The 22252-nt window shown below is 42.4% G+C and overlaps 1 protein-coding gene across 3 annotated transcripts in view; it reads right to left on the reverse strand.

The window, feature by feature from the left end:
* Positions 1-5556: 5556 nt before the first annotated feature.
* TOX (thymocyte selection associated high mobility group box) overlaps positions 5557-22252 on the reverse strand; it is a 305466-nt gene continuing 288770 nt past the window's right edge. For all 3 annotated transcript variants that reach the window (XM_007084817.3, XM_042973510.1, XM_015538751.2), the window contains exons 7-9: positions 15325-15702; positions 8174-8325; positions 5557-7842 (exon numbers count right to left, since the gene is read on the reverse strand). In XM_007084817.3, the coding sequence (XP_007084879.2) occupies positions 7806-7842; positions 8174-8325; positions 15325-15702 (567 nt within the window). In that variant the 3' untranslated portion in view covers positions 5557-7805. The remainder of the gene's footprint in view (positions 7843-8173; positions 8326-15324; positions 15703-22252) is intronic.

Raw genomic sequence — 22252 nt, forward strand, 5'->3', positions numbered from 1 at the left:
CCAACCAGTTTCCTCAGGCTTGGGAGACTGGATGGAACCAGATCAAAGACAGACTTAATGATTCTCGGGGCCAGCTGCTTTCCTATGCTACAATTTCTACGGGTTTGACCCTCATACCCATAATGCTAAGTTCCTGGAAGGACTTTTATCCATGAACCACGCGCCAAGGGCATGGCTTCCCTTCATTCATTGTTCTCTTTGGTTCTTGTGTAAGCACAGTGAGCCCTCCAAGGAGTTTATTCCTTCACCTCCCGTGCTCCGTTTACTCGTGTGAATAATCAAAGAGTTACAGGCCAGTGAGTGGCAACCGAACCAAAAAGAAGCTACGAAGAACACGTTTGCCAAATGCTGTCCCGCAAAGCATGATTAAGAATACACCGAAGTGATCCCCTCCCCACCCCACCCTGGAGTCTCTTGAATTCTACTAATATTCATTTTTTGGAATAAATGGCTGACGCTGTATTCGCTCAGTTTAACTTAACTAGCAACGGGTGTGCTTTGACTCCAGCAATGGGGACGCTCCTTTTATGTAAGGTTTAAGGCACCACCCAATCAAGTCGAGAGCGTGCATTTCTGCACAATCTGACATGTGGCCTCGTTTCTCAGAGCGGGCAGGCCTCCTACAGCGGGAGCTCTTGCCCTGGAAGATGGCCACACGAGTCTAGGCCTATTTCAGGATTTGCAATGCTCGGTGACTTACGGTCAGAGATTAATTTTTCAGTAGCTTCCGCGCTCTGGATTTTCCTTTGTCCCTCGCCTGGGCGGGACCAGGAATGAAAGCTCTCAGCAGGGAGCCCAGCTCAGAGGGGTTCGGTGGGGCTCAGTGAAACGCGTATCTTGCCTCTTGCTCTCCATAGCGAGTCACTTCATTTCTCCCACTGGAAGTGCTGCATCAGTAGTATGTCTCCTCAGCCTTTCACCCACCATCATGGTGCACGGAAAGAAGGAGGAACCGTGGCTGCCTGAGGAGGAAGGGCCTACTCTCGGGGCTGAGCAGTACGGTTCATTTGTCTACGCCTTCCAGTTCCACGGGGTGTGATCCCAGTTCCCGCGTCAAGCATCAGACTGCATCCACGGCCGGGACTTCAAAACAATGTTACCCGGAGGTTAGACGTTGACAAACACCTGCTTTCAATGCCCATCCAGAAAACCCGGCCCCGGAGGCCAACTCCCTCCCCTCCCCCCACTGCACGCAGAGTAACAGAAAGTGCCAGCGTGGGTGAAGAGATGACAATATTCTTTTGCAGCTGCTCTGACAGCTTATTTCAGTCTGATGCAACTCAAACAGGTTGAGATTAATCCTCGGAAAAGCAGTCCTTTTGGAAAGACTAATGTGACTTTCCCCATAACACTGGGGCCTTTATAGCCTGACGTTTAACTACATTGGAATGTCATTCTTTCCACTGCCTTTATGACTGTACTTGGATTTGAAACTGCTAGGTCTTATTCCAGTGCAAAACTCCATCTGCCCCCCCCCCTTTATTTTTTCCAGACTTCAAAACATCCGAACCCGTCTTACTCTACAGGTTTCCACTGAATCAAAACGCGAGGTGCATGTTTTACCAAGTGACTGGTCCTCTTAGCACCTCCTAGCACTTTCGGAGTGCTAGGGAGCAACCTCAGTCCCCATGCTAAAGACCAAAGGCAGCTCCCGAACTTTCCCCGAGGGTCCCCCCCGGGCGGGCTCCGCTCCGGATTTGGGCAAGCGCCGGCCTGAGGAGACCAAGCATTCGTTCTGGAAATCTGAGGGCCCCGAACCTCTGGCCGCCCCCTTTCTAACTGTCTTTAAAACCTTTTGCCTTGTAACAGTTGCAGGCTGTGGTTTTGTTGTCTGCGTGAGGTGACTCACAGCGCTACCACTCTCCATGTGGGGAGTGGATTCATCTTGCACCCAAACCACCTACTGACTTCCGGCAGCTCTTATCAGCCAAGCCATCGGCCACGAGCTGACATTTCAGCGTTCAGAAGCTCCCCACCCCCACCTCAGACAGGAAAAAAAAAAAAAAAAAAGTGACAGGAGGAGAAAAGGGCTAATTTGGCAATAGTTTGCTCTTGCTGTTTGGCCTAGAGAAAGACATTCAAAGTGGTAGAAGATTGTTTAGTAACAGCTGGCGAGCACCAGGGTGTGAGGCTGATTTTCAGATATGACAGGCACTTACAGGAATGCTGCCAGATACAGCTGTTTAAAAGCCTTAATAAACAGCGAGTCAATACTAATCTTTGCCAAATTAATCTTTTCCCTGACAGCCCATCAGAGCAATTATGCTTAGGCTCGTTGTAAACACACGATTGTCAAACAGGGACTCTGCGGCCTTGAAAATACTGTAGTTTGGGTTGTAGTCTTTCTTTAGAAGGATTTCTTCTTCTTCTTCTTCTTCTTCTTCTTCTTCTTCTTCTTCTTCTCTTTTGGTAGAATGAGAAGTCTTTCCACTTTATTTTTCAGTCACTGTGTTTTTTGTTTTTTGGTTTTTTTCCCTGGCCTCAGGTCAGTGTGAATGAAATTTCCTTTTCGGGTGTCTTCGCTAGCAAGCCGTTAATAAAATGTGAAATCATGACAGTCATAGGATTCAGGCTGGTGGGCTCCTTTAATGAGGCACCACTGTGGCCAGTGAGGAACCGTTAACACGACCGTTGTCGTCGTCTGTTGTCTCCCGGCCCCAGAACAAGAACTCCCGGCCCCAGAACAAGAGCTCCTTAGCTCTGCAGTTGACAGGTAGCAGTGTTATCTGTTCCTGGGTCCACATGGGAACATGTTGACTAAGTCAGAGATGGGAAGGCAAAGTCTAGTGTCTCTGTATGCACGTGTATCGCGAAGTGTGTGCATGTTGGTTCGGGGAGACTCTCCCTCCCTCCTTCCTCTCTTGAGAGTGATGATGCCAGGAAGCCCCCCTACGCCCACCCGCACCCCATGCCCCTTCTCGAAGCAACAGTCTTGGGTAAGGATTTGGAAACCTTTTGGTTGGGGAAGGCTGATCCTTGATGGTGCCTGGTTCCATGTCTTCTCTTGAGAGTCTTAAAAAAGCTAGGGCCATTTCTTCTTAGCCTGGCACAATTTAGGCAGAGTCCAGGAAATACGGTCCTTTCCTTATTTCATCAAGTCATACTAGCACTTGGCAATCAGAAAAAGAAAGTTCATCATACTGTGCCTCGATGTTCTAATTTAGCATTCCATACCCCGTCTCCTGAAACTTCTCCCCTGCATTCCACACTCCTCCTTGTCCAGCACCTTTTTTCTCCTTTGCTTCTGTTTTTTTCGACGTGACTAGTGTGTCTTCTTTCACTTTTGCAACTAGAAACTCTTGCTTGATAATGTAGACCCCCCCCCCCGCAAAAAATAGCACAACTCACTTTGAAATTCTTTCTCTTTGTAAGCTTAGATTTCTTCATGAAAATTTTCCATTCTTCATCACTCCTAATGCTTGTCTGCAATATCTCATGCCCTTCTATATTTAAAGAGCTCTTAAATCATCAAGTAAACATCACACAACTCCTGTTGAGGATAATCTGCGATGTTTCACTCATCTCTCCACATGCCATTGCATTTATTGTGCACCTACTATGTGCTATGGCATTCCAAGTTGCTTTGGAAGTTAGGAGATTACTCTATTGTAGGAAAACAAGGAGAAGCTTGTACTGTGGGGTGACTGACTCATGAATTCACCCATCAGGTGACTCAGTACAATAAGCATTTGGGGGTTACACTTATGATGTAAATTCTGTATCTTGCCTTGCCCTTGCTTCAATGTTCAGTCACCAGCAAAAGAGATGAATTTCTGTGTTTCTGTTGTTACCTTAAAACGAGAAATGTGAACGAAACGACAAAGCGAAAACCTAATTCCCTTTCCACAAATAAACATTAAAAGAACATCCGTGTGTAACAAAAACTTTGAGGATGTTTATTGGGATTTACTGGGATCTGGTAATTGAAAACATTCTTAATTTAATGTAGCTGTGACTGCTCTGAAGTAGGGCACTTTGTAAACACACGTAAGTGATTACTTCTCTGCGTACCTGCCCCTAGGACTTTGTAAAGAACTGCTGATTTCGTGTGACATTGTATCTAATTTTGTAGCCCCAACCCCATCATCTTCAGGTCTGAAACACATTGGGTCGAACCATTCGCAATTGCTAGTTTTTAGAGGTAAAGGGTCAAATATTGACAATGTCACACGACTCAATCAATTTGTCTTTTCGAGTGAGTAGGGCAACTCTTTGGCAAAAGGTGAAAGCTCCATGGGAAGAAGGAGACCGGCTGCTGATGTGCTGATTTTTAATTTTGAATTTATAAATTAAAAAAAAAATCCCAGTAATGAATCCAGCCAGGACACACTGTTCCCTGCAGCCAAGGCTCCCCGTGGACGCTCGTGTCCTTTTTCCAATGGGTTTGGTCCCTTTAAGCAACAGGTGAAAACAATCACAGAGACCAACTTTCATTCGTAGCCTGTTCCCTAATTTGAAGTCATTAGCTGACCAGTTTTCCATTGTCCACTGGACATGGGAATTGGGATTTTTTTTTAAATTTTTAATGTTTATTTATTTTTGAGACAGAGAGAGACAGAGCATGAATGGGGGAGGGGCAGAGAGGGAGACACAGAATCTGAAACAGGCTCCAGGCTCCGAGCAGTCAGCACAGAGCCCGACGCGGGGCTCGAACTCACGGACCGCGAGATCGTGACCTGAGCTGAAGTCGGAGGCTTAACCGACTGAGCCACCCAGGCGCCCCGGGAATTAGGATTTTGAAGGATTCTTTCCTGTGTATGCTACAGACACAGGTTAACCCTCTCTTAACCACCGGGGCACTTTGTTTTTTCTTTTCTAATTCGTTATAATTTTGACTTTGGTATTTTGGTAAAGATACTACGGGTTCAGTAGCAGTGAATTTCCCAGAATGACTTTCTTCGAGGTCCAGGAACCCTGCGAAGCGCCATGGCGGGGACTCGGTGTATACCATCACTGTCCCTTTGAGTCACAAGCTACAAGATGTTGTGCCCAGGCTGAATGCCGGCTTCCTTAGACGTAGAGGTTTCTTTTCTTTTTTTTTTAAGTTTATTTTTGAGAGAGAGAGCACACGAGCGGGGAAGGGACAGAGAGAGAGAGGGGAACAGAGAATCTGAAGCCAGCTTTGCACTGACAGCAGACAGCCGGATGCAGGGCTCGAACTCACGAACCATGAGCTCATCGTGAACCGAGCCGAAGTCGGATGCTCAACCGCTTAATCGACTGAGCCACCCAGAGAGGTGGAGGTTTCTCAAGCAACACCTGACAGTACAAGAGCTCAGGTGGATGAGAGGGCATTCTCAGTGCTTCCGGAAAGAACATCTGTGGCCCGGCAGTCGTTAATCCCTACTGTGCCTCGTCACTCCTGCCATGAAATTTTTCTTGGGATTTGTCATCTGACTGGGTGTCCTTTAGAGACTGATGGATATCCAGATAGAATACGGTCACTCATGGTCATAATTTTTATTTATGATGTATTTTATTTACATTTTTTTCCCTTTTTTTTTTTTTTTTTTTTGGTATTGAGTTTTAACACTCTCTCTACCCTGGTTGCACACCTGCTCTAGAAAAGTTGTAAACAACATTGTACTGCTCTGTACAGACTGCCTGACGAAGTCAAAAGGTGGTGGTTCTCATCCCGGTAATCACCTTCTCGGTTTAGACAATGCAAGTGAAAATTTTACTTTATCATAATATAATAAATAAAAGACATTAGGTAATTAGTAGTGCTGGTATATTTCTAAAATACTAAGCAGACAAACAATAAACTGTGAACTTAATCACATGAGTCCTTATACAGTTTCAAGACAGGAAAATTAGAGCTCTCAGCTACAGTCATTTTAATAATCACATTGGATCTGCATTATTTATTAGTTATTACATGCTCAAGTGATTCAAGGTTGTACAATGCCTAAAATCATTCCAAAGCAAGCATACCTTTTGGCTTTTTCATTCTGACTGGGTTACACAATGCATCTATTTGTATTTAGTTAAGGTGCTAAGTTAATTTCACACATTCCATGAAAGACGCACCAGCCATCCTCCTGATTTCCAACCAGACTAGCTTTCTTAAAGCAATCCCCCGTCGGGGAGTGATTGGCTAGCTCTTTTTGATGCAAAAGCTCTGCCAACCTTCAGCCAGATTCTCAGTGCTTTTGGTTCCCTAGCAAATCTCTAGTACCCTCAGAATTCTCTGGGAAGACTCAGGAATTCAGGAAACAGAAGTAGCTTGGGGAGGCAGGACAGACAACAAGCGTCTCCATTTCTAGCAATAGCTTTCAAATTTGGAATGCTTTCCTTTTCTTTTTTGCTTTCTGGTTACTCACCTTTCATTTGTAGACATATTCCTGACAGTATGCTTCCCCCGTCCTTCCTCCCATCCTTGCGTTAATTCCTAAGTGTTTTCTGGATCTTGTGAAAAGCATGCAGGTTGAGGAATTTTAGTTGATTGGACTTCAGGTGTTTTGTTGTTTTTTTTTTTTTTTTTGGAGGAGGGGCATTTACAGAATTGACTAAAACCAGCTGAGAACCAAGAAGCAACCCTTTTCGGAGACAGAACCCATCTGTTTAGTCTTGGAGTTTGTGTGACGTTTGGGGCAATTCTCTGTTACAGCGTACGAAGAAAGAGAGTTCTTAAATATCAGTTTTTCTGTTTGCATCAACCAAAGAAATGTAGAAATAAGGATTGGTGACTTTAATTTGCTGCTAAAATGAAAAGTAGGTTTGCTTTTATTCATGTCACTGTAAAAACTAAATAATAAAGTATTCACACCAAGCGTGAATTTTTTTTTTGCCAGCAAAAGTTAAAACATCAAAGAAACCTCTTTCGAATACTAACAAATTTACTTACAAACACCTATATTTATTATTTCATAAATAGGCGCAACAGGTTCCATAAAAAAAGATTAAATACAGACACAGTATGAAGAAACAATAATACAGAGCCATATGTAAAGGTTATAATTTAGCTGTTTCCAATCTGTTTCTGCATCTAATAAAATACCAGGTAAGCATTTGGCAGTTTTATACATAAAAGGACTTAAATGACATTTACTAACCATTACACAAAAAGTGATACAAAAAAGCAATTTTTCTGCAGTACAAAATAAACGTGTTTGCGCTTCCCTTAACACTAGTTTCTTTCTGTCTGGTCAATGAGACAAAGCCAATTTGTTTTTAAATTAAAATCATTTGGGAATACGTTTTTTTTTTTTTTCAAATATTTTGAAAATATAGAACTATTAGTTGTTTTAAAAATGAAGTAAAAATATGAATGTTTGCCAATTTAACCCCTATTGTGAAATTAATCAACTGGAAGGAGCCAGTTTCAAAGTACAATTTAGCTACAAAAACATTCACATTTTATACTCTAGGAGAGTGTGACATAGATGCTATTTACAAACTTGCTATGATTGCTACATCAAGCCATTTAAAAAGTCTTTAGTAGTTTCATATAAACACCCATTATGAAAACCAATGGAAAATCCAGGACTTTTTACCCGAGACATCTACAGTTGCTAAGGCAGTTACTATAGCGTAGCACTTCACAGCAAAAAACCAACATAAAATCTGAATGGTCCAAATTTCCTTCAGGGAAGAAGAAAAACAATGTCCATAAGGGATTAAAAAAATAAGAAAGAAGCATGACTATTTCTTCCAGAGTGGGTGACCCACAAGCTCAAATGGTCCTAAGTGCTTAGCAACTTGGATTTTCTAATAAAATGGAGAACTGCCTTGACTGTACAAAGCAATCCACGGTGAAGAGACTTCCCTGAATTCCTCAGTGGAAAGAAGAGGTGTTCAGACTTTCAGGTGAGGTACAGCGCTTTGTCCCTCTGCATGCCCCTGTGCGAAGAGAAAACAGACACGCCGTGTCTTGTTGGAAGGCTAGTGCTACGGGCGACCGTGGGGGAGGTTCGTCTGTTTGTTCTAGCATGAGGGATGGGGGTGGGCCCCGGGAAAGTATACAGTTAAATGGAACAGGGATCGCAGTTTTTAAGCCATCTTTCTTCTTCCCGCTTTCTAAAAGATGATCTGGTTAGAGTGGAAGAGAGCCACATCATCTTTTAGAAAGCGGGAAGAAGAAAGATGGCTCTTGCCCTCTACTCGGGAGCAAGGGACACCAAGCATGCTATGAGAGCTGTCCACCAGCAGGTGGCGATGACCCGCCACTTACCCACTACTGCAGTAGTCGTTATTCCAGTCCACCGGCTGGGCGGGAGGGTTTCTGCACCCAGAACGCACGTACTCCATTGCTTGGGTGACCACTTGTGCAGCTGTGGATGTAGGATTGATTATAGTCTGATAGTCGGGTTGAAGAGTAAATCCCTGAAAGGGAAAGCAAGTCCACAAATAAGGATCAAAGTGCCTTGTTAAGAAGAGGAGGCCGTAAATATTTATCCATTGTTTGCAAACACACTAGTGCCTTCTTGCTGGTGTCTTTGCAAGGGCAAACGTATCCAGAGGGCCCAGAAAAATTAAAACAAAGGTAGAAAAGAAGTGCCCACAACCCTATTCTTCTTACCTTTCCTTCATTTAACCACGTGTTAGAAAACCTTTAATTACACTCTTGAGCAGATAAATTGAATTGAGGAACAATTTAAAATATGGGGAAGCCGACTCAATCAACACAAAGCAAAAGGGTCCCTCGGTTTATGTTTTCTATCAAACCTAAGGATACATTAATAGTTAATCCCCAGAATATGCAACAGAATCTCTTTTGAAGGATTCAGGCAGCAGGTGGCTGAGTGTTTTATTAGACTACACCTATTCACATATTGTTCTCAAAACCCGTTTTCTTCATTCAGTCACAAAGGGACCATCTGCTTCTTCTTTTATTTGTGCTTCTTCCTCAGCTAAAAAATTTCAACCAAAGCTTTTTAACAGTTGTTGGACTAATATGAGGAAAGAGATTCAAAGCAACTTGCCATGGAAAACACAGAGAAGGAAAAGTATAGGACGGAGCAAATATTTTTTAATTGAAAAGTCTATTAGCTGCCAAATAATAATCGACTTCAGGAAGATTCTTCTTAATACACTGGTATGGTGAAGTGTTGACTTTTAATCCTTGCGAAGCTATTAAAAATTCAAGGACAGACTGTCTGAAGCATATAGCTATATCTGGTAAACAAAAAGCATTATACACTAAGATTTATTTTTAGCTTATCTGGTGAATTCAAGAGCAGCATAAGCAAGCTTTGCTGGAAATGACCAAAAAAGCAACTTAATTAATCTCGTGGTTGTCTCTTTCTGCTGCAGATATCATGCATGGTTTTTAACCACTGAAAAATCAAGAGATTTAAAAATGAATCACTCCCTATTTACTTGCAGGGAGCTTTGGAAGGCATAATATTGAGTTTTTACTGTTTTTTTTTTTTTTTTTTTTTTTTTTTTTTTTAAACAGCAGAATGATCAGAGGATTGATTTTTAACTAAGGATATTTCCTTAGACCTTGATTCATGTTTCAGTGTCTCGGGTAAACACTCCAAGTACCTATTATCAAATGTCTTCAATTCTCCATTTTGGTTTTAAGATACTAATCTATTTTCCATTCCAATGATAAAGACTTCAAGCCAATGTCCACACCAACTCCCAGCACAGCCGTAGATGAAAGACAAACCTTTGGATGATTAGAGGCACACCATTAAAAAGCAGAGAATTCAGCCAGCCTGACTACTCGACCTCACGGGGACTAAAAGGAACAGAGTATTTTCTCATTTAACAACTGGTTTGTGGGCAATAAGTATGTTTGTGCAGACACCACCTGCAGCTCAAAGCTATCAACATTTTCTAAAATAGGAAGGTGAAAAGTTAAGAGGTATAACTGGATGTTTGTGTCTCCAGTCCTTTCCAGGCTGATTTCCTTTCTTTGTCCAGACAGTGCTGTATCTCTCACATGAGGAGTCCCACTGGCTTTGATTAAATGTATTCACTGCATTATGGTCATATAATCTTGTCTTTACGGCGGTGACCGTCCAGCTTTCTTGACTTCTTTCCTTAGTGTCTAGTATGATACGGGGCAAACAGCAGGACAAAGCTCCTAGAGAGAGGAGCCTTGTGTTGACTTCCATTTTAGCCCCTGTCATAAGGGCTCTGCCCATGGGGACTTGAGATCAGAGGGTGTTTTCCCTGCTTACTGGATATTCTCAGGGCCAATCTGTAGTAGTGGCTCAGTAAATCATCTTTTCCAGTAAATAAAATTTAACACAGGCCACCATCGGGAAGGCACGGGGGTGTATAAATGTGTAAACGCCAGGGGCTTTCCTATCATTTGAATGTAAAGTTCTCCATACTGGATTTTGGCACAACCGATAAAACATAACCTAAAAGTAAACAGGTGTCAAAAAAAGAGCAGTTGGAAATATCTCGAGTTAGTTGAAGGTATGGAAACATAACGAGAGAGCAAAACACAGAAACAAGCCAACTGCCTTCCACCTAAGCCAACACAATCAACAACAGAAATCACCACTGCTTTATTCCCATCCAATGAGAATGGTTCTTCAAGGTTGGGTGAGAGAATATGAGGAGAACGCTACTCCTCGGGCTATTAGTTTAAGATTAAATGGGTAACTTCAGGTTATAAAACCCAAATTAGGTGTTATCTACGAAGTTCAAAGATTTCAAAGTCAGCCAACTTGCATGCCTCAATTTAAGAAGATCAGTAATATCAAAACAAGCAAGGATCAAGAAAAATACAGGCAGAGCCTGGAGTAACATTCTTTTACTTGCTTTCGATTTGGAAAATGAAACATTCTTCTGAACACTATAGAGAGAGATGCTGAAGTTGAACCTAGAGCTAAGTATGTTTTTACTATTGATGTAAATATGAGACAACAATGATGCTACACATTTTGGGAAAATGTTTGCTTAGCGGCCTAATTAAACAAGGCTGAATATTTTGCATGTTAATGCTCAAGAGAAAAATCACCAACTGTTTTGTAGCATGCCTGGAATTGTAAATTTCATTTTCTGGTGCCAGATTGAAATAAAAATAGAAAACGTGATAAAGATTGATTTGATGTCAGAAGGGACATTTGCTCTTTAATTAGATTTCTGTAGCCCTAGTGGTTTTGTTGTTCTACCAAAGCAAGTCCTAAAAAGCCTGTAGCACAACCGAACAGTGATCCTCATATCCACACTTTACTGGGAACTAATTTCATTTCCTGCCTGTCTGGAGAGGTATTTTCAACAGGCATCAATGTTTTTGTCTTCACAACTGATTTATTCATCAATCTCAATGTGATTTTTTTTTTAAACCTTTAAATTACACCCAAATCCTAAAGCAGCTGTTTATTACACGAGGAAATTGAAAATCTGTCTGTGTGATATCATACAAAGATTTTTTCTTAAGGTTATAAAGGAAGTTGACAGATATTAATGATTTTTTTTCTCGTGACCTCATTCGACAATACAGTGAACAGGAAAAAAAAAAAAATAAAGGAAGAAAACTGGACCAAAAAAAAAAAAAGAAAAAAAGCAGGTCCATGGGCTTGGTGTATAAAACATTGTTCTAGGGAAAAAAAATGAAACTATTTTTCCTGGTGGACTATGTGATTGGTTTTGTAGGATATATTCATTTTCAGAAGGAGAGTGAAATAGGTAAAGTAATACTGAAATACGAGATTATATTAAAAATACGGTAGCCATTAACTTGCTTTCTCTTTCTCTCTTTTTCTTTTTTTTTTCTTTTCACATTTGAGTATGTGAACATGGCCCCCACACCCAGGAAGCAAGTCTCTTCAGGATACAGGTAGTTTGGATGGTGAATCGGACAGGTTGAGTTTCATCCCCAACCTGGTTCTACAACTACAGGCTAAAGACCAACTTTGAGAACTTGAACACTGGCCTTGACAGACTGTTGTGATGGTAATAAATTGAGTGACATCAAGGGTGACAGACTTTTTGATCCTGATTTTGGGAGTATCGAGTTGTTGGGGCTGCTGGTCTCCCTACCCTGAAGATCCTATTCCGTTGACCTGCCTGTGACTCTGACCTCAGCCCCCCATGCCTCTCCCTCATTCACCGTGCTCCCCACTGGCCTCCTTCCAGTGTCCTGGACCAGCCGCGCTCCTCCCCAGGCGGGTCCTTCCAGCTCGAGCCTCAGAGCCTCTGTTCCCTGCTTCTGCCCTCTGCTGGTTGTCCCACCTCCACTTTCCACCTTCTGATTCAGAAAGGCTGCTTTCTCTTCTCCCTTCATGGCCGTGTGAGCCCTCCATAGGGGCCTCCCGTACCCACTGCAGCCGAAGGCTCTGCTATTTCTCTACCCAGCCCGCAGCTTGAATTCCAGTTCAGTTTTTCTCCCCCCGCAGGATCTTATTACCACCAACACACCACAACCGCCCCCCAACTCTGATGTCAGCTGCGTGGGGGACCGAGGCCTCATTACCTGTCCTCATTTATCATTCAATTTCCAAAGGCTAGACAGTGCCTGGCACGGGTTAGGGGTTCCATTAATCTTTTTTGAATCAATGAAATAAAAAAACCCCAAACTTCCAAAGAACCGAGATTCTACAAACTAACCTATAATTTCTCCTAATATTTAAACCCTTCCGTTACTCTTTTTTTTTTTTTAATTGCTCATTTGTTCACCTGCCCATTCAACAATTGTTTTATTTCACCCACCATGATCGAGTCATTGATAAAAGGCATTTTAGTCACTGTAGTCTTTTGGCTATTTACTCTCCGTTTTGGGTGCATGCCATTGTGTCTTCTATTATGAATGTAAATTGAAATCAGGTCCTCCCATCTCAGTAAGAACACTTTTTGAGATACACTAATAGAACTGACTTAAAGATTGATGAATAACATGTCCAATGTAATCTGTTCTATTTTTTCCTATCCAGTTCTGATTCCATGTAGAAAGACAAATCTCCTGAGTTTTCACATGGGGCCCTTATGTAATTCTGAAATGTTTGAAAACTACTCAGGATCACAGCTAGCTCATCCGAGGTGTTTGTATGAATGCAAAAAGGAACCATCTGAGTGGGTAAATCAGAAAAAAGGGTGTCCTCTCTAAACAGAGCTGTAGCCCTCACCTTGGTGGAGGGGACTGTGCTTTCTCTCTCTCTTTTTCTCCGAGAAGAAACTGACCTGCGGTAGAGCATCATGAGCAGAACGTGAGCCCTCAGCCAGGCAGCACCTTTGGCAGGAGTCGACCCAAGGACGCAAGGTCGTGTTCCTCAAACCATTCATTCTTTATGCAAACGCCACTGGCTCATTAAAATGCAAGGGCACCCAAGAGTAGCCCTTCTATTGTGAGTGATGACTGATAGAAAGGGTGGAAATTTGACCTTATGAATGTCACTTGCCAGTCACAGACACCACTGTGGACAAGTATGATGGTAGGAGTTGGCTTTTCCCCAGTCTTCTTCCCTAGTGAATCAACGACTAGATTCTTGAACATGGGTAATAAACCATCAGAGCTTTCTCAATATCTTTGGCGTAGGGCTCAGGGAAGACTTCAGTCAAGAGGTGAGTCCATTTGCTATTGCCATTTTAATCTGAGAACGAACTAGAATTTAAAGACTCTCCAAATTCTTAGGAGACACAGGCTTTCTAATACAAAACTGGTAATAGTCTATAAGAATGATTAAGAGTGAGGCGTGCCTGGATGGCTCAGTCAGTTGAGCTTCTGACTTTGGCTCAGGTCATGATCTCGCAGTTTGTGAGTTCCAGCCCTGCATCGGGCCCCCTGCTGTCAGGACAGAGCCCCGCTTTGCATCTTCTGTTTCCCTCCCCGCACCCCCCCTCCCGCCAATCTCTCCCCTCTCATGCTCTCTCTCTCTCAAAAATAAATTAAAATGAAAACATTAAAAAAAAAAAAGAATGATTAAGAGTGAGAGGCAGCAGGCCTAGCATTTAAGAATCTGGGCTGTGGGGCGCCTGGGTGGCTCAGTCGGTTAAGCATCCGACTTCGGCTCAGGTCATGATCTCGCGGTCCATGGGTTTGAGCCCCGCGTCGGGCTCTGTGCTGACAGCTCAGAGCCTGGAGTCTATTTCCGATTCTGTCTCCCTCTTTCTCTGACCCTCCCCCATTCATGCTCTCTCTCTCTCTCTGTCTCAAAAATAAATGAACGTTAAAAAAAAAAAAATTAAAAAAAAAAAAAGAATCTGGACTGTGATTTCTGAACAGAACCGGGTTTGAATTCTAGGACCAACATTATGGGCATATTACTTAACTCTGCCAAGCTTGAGTTTCCTTGCTTATAAAATGAAGATAATGCTAGTTCCTGCACTATAAATTTTCTGAAATTAAGGATAAATTAAGGCAATATATTAAGGTTTGCTATTGTCAGCTCTCAGGAATCCGAATATATAATCATAATAATAAAAATAAATTTGGGGCTACATATATTTGATTCTTCTTTCTGTCTCCTCTCCACCCTACTCTGGTCTGACTGTAGACTCCAATTCCACAGAGGAATCAATTCTATAGATATCAATTCCAGATATCAATTCTATAAGAAGCCTGAGTTCACATAATTAGTTATTGCTTTGGAAACTATAATAGAGTCATTGGCTTATAAAAGTGCTAGCTGAATTTGATGTGATTTGTAGTTTTTACCTTGGTCTGTATTTTCAAAGCAAGTTTTCAGGATTCTTGAATGCTTTATATTTAGTTTCATTTGTACCATTTGATCCTCATCTTAAAATTTTCCAATAACACCAAATCCTAGAGGCACACTTGATTTCAAAGAAAAGTCAAGCTAAGATTGCACACAAGCGGGTTCAATAATTGGGGGAGTAGGCAGAGAGGCTTTCAAACTTCCTGTGTTTTCTGATTTATGCAGCAGCCACATACCCATTTTTAAATAAAACACTGGTTGAAACTTTCATTTCTTCGTACTTTTAAGGCTGTGCCAATTTGATATTTCCGAATATCGAAAAACGGTGGGTCTGATTTCGTTTTGCAGCATTCGTTGGCCTCAGCAGGCATACCCATCGAGACTTTCCAAACAATTTTTTTTAAAGGTAGATTCCTCAGTCCCCAAGAAATCTTTAACAGTGCTTGGCATCTCAAAATTATAAACGTACTTTACTCAAGGAGCAGAAAACAAGGAGGGTGATTAGAAGTGCGATTTCTAGAGACGTGGTCGGAAGCCGGGGGGTGATCATGGAAAGAAGCCACGATCCATTGTTGTGATCATGTAATGCTGCCCAAAGTCACCGCCCGTAAGTTATATTTTTCAGAAATTGGTCGAATACCTTCCATTTTCTCTCCATTCAACAGAACGGAACACACAGGCCCCCCTACCCCTTTCGCTGCACGGACAGACCCCCACCCCCCAGCACTTCGGAACAAGGGGAGTCCAGGGTGTGGGCACCTACCTGCTGCATGGTCGGTGAGTGTAGGGCCTGCATGGGGAGCTGGTTCCCAAGGGGCTGCTGCATGGTGAGTGGCTGGGGCGGCTGCATGGTGAGATGCTGGTGAAGAGGTGGACTGATCTGGAGGGGAGGAGGGGGGGACACGGCCATGTTTGCTATAGAGACAGTCACTGGCATTTGGCTATTCGGCTTGGGGGCTATGCTCCTTGGGAGACTGGGATGCATGGCAGTTAGGTGAGGATTCATTCCTGGTTGTTGGTGGTAGTGGGAACTTAGGTACAGAGCTGAGTGGGCCTGGCCGGGCCCATGGAACACTGACGGCTTTGAGTTGATCAGCTGAGGAGGTTGAGAGGTCTTGACGTCAACAGGTTCACTGTAGCTCTGTGGAGGAAACAGACAAGAGCGGAGTTCAGAGACGGGTACGCGGGGCGTCGATTTCCATTAGCAAGACGCTCTGTGAGTGCATTCGGGAACTTCCACGTGAATCAACACCTGTTACTATTCTTGAAAAAAAATTCTTTTTAACGTGTATTTATTTTTGAGACGGAGCGCAAGCAGGGCAGGGGCAGAGAGAGGGGGACAGAGGACCCAAAGTGGGCTCTGTGCTGACAGCAGTGAGCCCTGGGTGGGGCTTGAACTTGTGCACCGCGAGATCATGCCCTGAGCCAAAGTTGGATGCACAGCCGACTGAACTACCCAGGTGCCCCAACACCTGTTACTATTCTTGACTCTTAATCCAATTTGTAATGTGATTTATGCAAGACTGAGCTTAATCTTCCTCTTTGTGGAATCTAAAACAATCTCCGGTGACATTTTTTTTTTCCTTTGCCTAAATGCAAGCTCTAAGTTGGTGACTTTTCTCATCATGCAAACAAAGAGAAAGATGAGGGGCAGGATGGATGTCATCAGTGCCCTAATAGAAAATATGAGCAGAGCTCACTTTGAAAGTAATTCAGTTCTGGACTTCTTCCATTGATTGTATGTTTCATTTTTTTATTTTTCTCTTTTATATTCTTAAGAAGCCTTGGCCTAGATATTTGCACAAAGAAAACAAAGCTGGTTGATGGAAATGAAAACGGGAAAAGGAGTTCTAAAATACCTTTCTGAAGTCATATAAAGCCACATTAATATAGCTTCTAAGTAACCATAGAACTCATCTTGATTTTTAAAAGAAGTTTGTGATGAATTGTCCCCCTTAATGAACTGGATAAAAATAATCTCTCTTAGAAATTTTTGACTCCATTATAAATTAATGTAATTTTGCCCTAATTTTTTTATACCTTCATAAAGCCATTCCCTAATAATCTTTTCATTGACTTAAAAACTAGACCTATCGGTGGGAGCTGAAAAGAATCAAGAATTAACCCTGAAGCGTCTCCTCTTGGGCAAACCTACCTCCTACTTTTGCCGAGAGGAAGAGGCTGGTAAAACAAATGGGGAAAAGTAAAACCAGCTGGGGAAGAAAAATGCTACCGTGGTCCGGCTCTGCACAGAAGGTGCCGAGCTGCTTGGGATTCTCTCTCTCCCTCTCTCTCTCCCCCTCCCCCACTTGCACTGTCTCTGTCTCTCTCAAAATGAAATAAACTTAAAAAAAAAAAACTTAAAAAAAAAAACCAAACAGACAAGGTTCCATGATCAATAAGGGAACGAGTGTGTGCCTTCTCAGAGCCTTCAGAATGCTAATGTATGTTGTGAATCTCCAACTGAGAGCCACAGAAACCTTCTTTTCTCAGTGGGTCATTTCATGAGAATAGTCTTCAATGGAAAACACTGGTTCAGAGGAACGAATAAATTACACACACGTATTTAAAATGGCAAATAGAACTACATTTCAATTTAAATAGTCACTTCTTGCCTGAAATTTAAACTAATTTTTGTTGCCTCAAAACGCTTACTTGAATTACATAATCCAGGTATATTATATTACACTAATCCATAGTTTCATGTTTCCTGGAACACGATGTGCATGGTGAGTTTCACATTCTAGGTTAAGGATAGTGACACAATTTCTAGAATAAATTAGAAAGCTGGTAGCTTTCTAATTACAGCCCAGAAGAGCTACAGAATGTACTGGTTTTCTTCAATAGGAAAAACAAAATAAACAATGAACCAAATTCTCCTGAATTGCACCTTCTCTTAAGAAGTTTATTTATTTATTTTGGGGGGCGGGTGGCTAGGGGCAGAGACAGAGGGAGAGAGAGAATCCCAAGCAGGCTCTGCGCTGTCGGCGCAAGCCCAACGCGGGTCGATCCCGCAAACCGTGAGATCATGACCTGAACTGAAATCAAGAGTCGGAGACTTAACGGACTGAGCCACACAGGCGCTGCCCCTCAGCCTTTCGAATAACAGCATGTGGTCCACCATCTAGAGAGATGACAGAAAGACAGATTCAGAGAGGACGATCTACAGCCCTTGGTACATAGAGTCCAACCTAATTGGAGACACTTTTTGCCAACCTCGTGAAGACTGGCTTCTCATGGTAATTAAACACAACATTTTGTCTCCCCAGCCATTTATTTGTCATTTATCTTCTCCACACTCAGGCATGTAAAGATCAGCAATGCTAAACCTATTTTGAAATAGTGCTTTTCATCCCTAGAAGGACTCTCTCTCTGGGCAAACAAACGAGACAGGTTCCCCAAAAGGATGAGCCAGGCAACACTTGAAACGTAATTTTTAATATGGAGGGAGGAAGAATTTTGAGCAGTTCTGTTTTACCTCTGCTTTCTGAATTGTCGAATGTGAGAAGATAGATAATGCGTCTAGTGTCTGATGTGTAGCCACGTGCCTATGCATGATAGGCGCTCCAGTAGAGGCTCTCTGCCTGTATTCCCTCTTTAGGACAATGTCCTGCATCACCAAGAAAAGCATCTCTGACCCCCAGAAGATCAGATCGGTCTTTTCCGCTCTCTTCTCTGCTGTCAGCCTGAACCATACCCTTCTTGAAGTGACGAGAAATTATAACCCCTGTCCTTTGGTTATGTACCCTGCCCTTAAATTTTTTTTAAGTTTATTCATTTTGAGAGAGAGAGAGAGAGAGAGAGAGAGAGAGCAGGGTAGGGGCAGAGAGAGATGGAGACACAGAACGCGAAGGAGGCTCCAGGCTCTGAGCTGTCAGCACAGAGCCCCGACGTGGGGCTTGAACTCACGAACCACAAGATCGTGACTTGAGCTGAAGTTGGACGCTCAACCGACTGAGCCACCCAGGGGCCCCTTTACTTCTGATTAACTGTTATTCAGACGAATACAACAAAGTGTCTATTAATTACAGAGCTCTTTTACTGCTTTGGAAGATAGGTGGTAGAATAAGTTCGTTTCCCATAGCCAAGTGCCATGAATTCATAATCTGATTAAATGGGAAGACGAAGAAATCATAAATTGAATCTACTCTGTCATTTTCTTCTAATTAAACTGAGAGAGCAAGGCTACAATTTTGCAAATCAGTTAGATTGTTTATAAAGGGCTCTATACCTACCATTCATAAATCCGAACTGTTTTCCCATACAAACTAAATAACTTAAATTTGCTTCCGTTTTCAAACACACTAACCACTTTTCTTTAGCGGTAGGTGGTTTGGGTAGGTCACCTGGCAAATGTGATTTTACCACTGTATACACAACTGAAAATCAACCCTTAAATCTGACACTTTCATGAGAGGAACATGTTTTTGCTCTTAATTTCTGAGTAAGTTCTATTCCTTCTTTGATTTTAGACCACTGATTCTGAAAGATGTTTTCCATCAGCAAAATGAGTGTGTGTGTGTGTGTGTGTGTGTGTGTGTGTGTGTGTGTGAGAACAGAGACCTTTTGGGTCTTCTCAGTAGAATCTTCCACAAGGGATACAACTCTATAAACCTTAAGATACTTCTTATTAACCACGTTGTTGATTCCTGAGATAGTTTCAATTTCATTTATTTTGTACAAAGTAGATAATACTGCACAGTGTATAAATGCCCCCATTCTGGGATGATAAGTGTTATAGAAACGAGAAACTGACAAAGCAATTGTTATTTAAAATAGCAAAGTATAAACACAAGACATAAAACTCAGTGGAAGCAACAATATAGGAGTTGTTGAACCAAATCAGATTAATAGTCCATCTAATTTGATTCTTGTTTTCAGCACTGACCAATACTTGATGCACTGGAAATTAAACAGGATTTATGCACCTACTCAATTGTGCATTGTTACTTTTGAAAGGAAAATTCTTCCTGGTCCTTGCAGGTGATTAACTTACACCCTGAAGCATGAGATTTTATTATCTTTAAATCACGATCTGGGCTTACAGAGCTGCAAATTTTATGTTAACAGTCATAAAATAATCCATCCCATTGTCAAACTCAGACCCAGCGTTTGTCTCAATAGCTCTCCATGGCATGAATTCTAGAAGTTATTTCAAACAAAAGAAATCATTCCTTGTGAATTTATTACCCTTCTGTTGAACTGAGTGTTGTGGCTCTTTACTATTATTGGTCATGGCAACAGAGAACTGTCCTAATTTGATTCAATGTTGTCCTCCACTCTATATTTTTATAAAAAGCTTCCATTGTCCGCTGTACAAGGTAGAAACGAAATCTCCTATCTGATGTGTGGCCTTAAAGTCATGACTCAGATTACTGTTATTTAACATACCAGAGAACACATTCATTCAAATGTTGTCTCCTTCCAGGCTGGCATTTCTAAGAAGCTGTATGCATATCCCAAACAATGCCGCTCTTACTTGGAATATTTGGGAATTTCCCTACTGGAATTCTCTTCAGAGCCAGTGGGACCCTGTTTTACATATCCTCAGACAACTCTTTGTCTTTTGATGGGGAATTTGATTTTTGGAAACAGCTAATAGTCACTCGAAGCCAAGTCTGTGGGTTAGATCTGGGTGATGTTTGGGGAAAAGAATGAGGTGTGAAAACAATGTAACAAGATTGATTTTCTAACGTGGCTCATACACTTTTCTTGACTGCAGTTCTGAAAGACCAGTTTCAAAAATCTTTTGAATTCTGGGAGCAATAATAAAAGAAGTTTGTAGCCTCCCAGAGTGACTACTTTGAATGCAACACTCATTTTGGGAATATAAATTCTGGTCTAGGTGGTAAAATGAAACTAGTTCCATTGCTTTAAAGTTAGACATTATTTTCAACATAATAATTTAGACCCAGGTCTAGGAATTCCCAAGTCTATGGAAAATCTATATACCCTTAAGCTTTACTTAATGGCCCAACTCAAAATGACCTTAAATGGCATGTTCAAACCAGGGAGCTCTAGCCTTCATAATCGTATATATTATTGCTCGTCAAACTATTAGTCTCCCCTGACTAACAGCTCATAAAGACCATTTCAATTAGGAAAGCTGGGTAGATGGGCTTTTAAAATATCTCCATCATTTCTTATATTTATAAAAGGATGTCTCCATGAAGCAAATTTTTCTTATTTTAAGGTCACTTTTAAAATTCCCTTATGTAGGGGCGCCTGGGCGACTCAGTCAGCTAAGCGTCCGACTTCAGCTCGGGTCATAATCTCACAGCTTATGAGTTCAAGGCCCGCGTCAGGCTCTGTGCTGACAGCTCAGAGCCTCGAGCCTATTTCAGATTCTGTGTCTCCCTTTCTCTCTGCCCTCCCCCAAGCGCACTCTGCCTTTTTCTCTCTCTCTCTCAAAAAAAAAAAAAAAAAAAAAAAAATTAAAATTCCTTTATGTCAAAGCAGCGTTGCAGACAAATTGAAAATCTGACGCAGCTGAATTTTCTATCACACACAAACTCTGCACACCTACCAATACATGGAAAATAAAATTGACAATAATAATAATAATAATAATAACAATAAATGGCTGGTATTTATTCAGCGCTTCTTGTGTTCAGGCTTCTGAATCATGGCATTTATACAGTGTTTCTATATAAACAGGGAAGCCCTGTGATGTAGGTCCTGCTGTCTGTCTTCTCCGCTTAGCAGGTGAGTAAATTGAGAAGTAGCCGAGCAACGTGCATGAAGATCGGAAGTCAGAAGTGGGAAGCCTGGAATCTGAACCCACACCTACTTGCGCCCGGGCCTTGTGGACTTTGCTGCCCTCTGAGGACCGCCCGCTCTCTCAGTGTGAGGCTGGAGGCACTTTAAAGAACCCTGAATAGATTTTCCGTGATGCCCCATGCCTTAGACCTCTTCTCCCATCCTCATTTATAAACCTTTGCTTCCTGCCTTTAAAAGAAATTATGTGCCCAGCCCGTTCGAGTTTAGTAAGGCCTTGCTCAGATCGAATTCCTCCAGTCTGAAATGCTGTCTGTTTCTCGTTCTAGAGTCACAGAAAATGGGGGCACAGGTAATCAGAGTCCTGGGTCTAATGCCCGTCACGGGCTTGGACAGGCCTGCGTCTTTGTTTCTCCGGCTTAGGAATTTCCAATGCTCTCTTCTCAGCTACTGCCTTCTGCCCCTTTACCTTTCAGTCACGTTTATGACTTTTTCGTCGGAAATGTCTTCAGTTTCCCCTCCTTTAAATTATAGAGCCCAAAATGGCATAAGTTATTCCAGGGTCTGACCGGTGTCGTTTTTGCAACACTCTGTGCTCCCGTTCACGCCTTCGATCCCAGGGTTCTTGCACGGCAGAGTCGCCCCCGGCTGGGTCCGTCACCTGTCCATGGGACCAGGTGAAGCAAGTGAAGGGACAGCTGGAAAAGCCTGATATGGAGCGAAGCTTCCCAAACACTCTGTGGGCCCTAGATTCCCCTGAGGGTCTCTGGCCAGTCCCTGGGGTGCGGGTTAGGGGGGGCGGTGGGAGTCGGCAGCCTTTTAAACCTTGTACCACCACCCCACCTCAGTCAAGTCATTGCAGCTTTGCTCTCAGCTGTCTACTACGTAAGGGCTGGCATACAGTTTTCTTGGGGGATGACAAGAGGTTGTAGTTCTAGAGGCACAGATATTTGACAATCACTCAGGATAGAAAA

Source organism: Panthera tigris, chromosome F2, assembly GCF_018350195.1.
Source record: "Panthera tigris isolate Pti1 chromosome F2, P.tigris_Pti1_mat1.1, whole genome shotgun sequence".
In the NCBI taxonomy this organism is placed as follows: domain Eukaryota; kingdom Metazoa; phylum Chordata; class Mammalia; order Carnivora; family Felidae; genus Panthera; species Panthera tigris.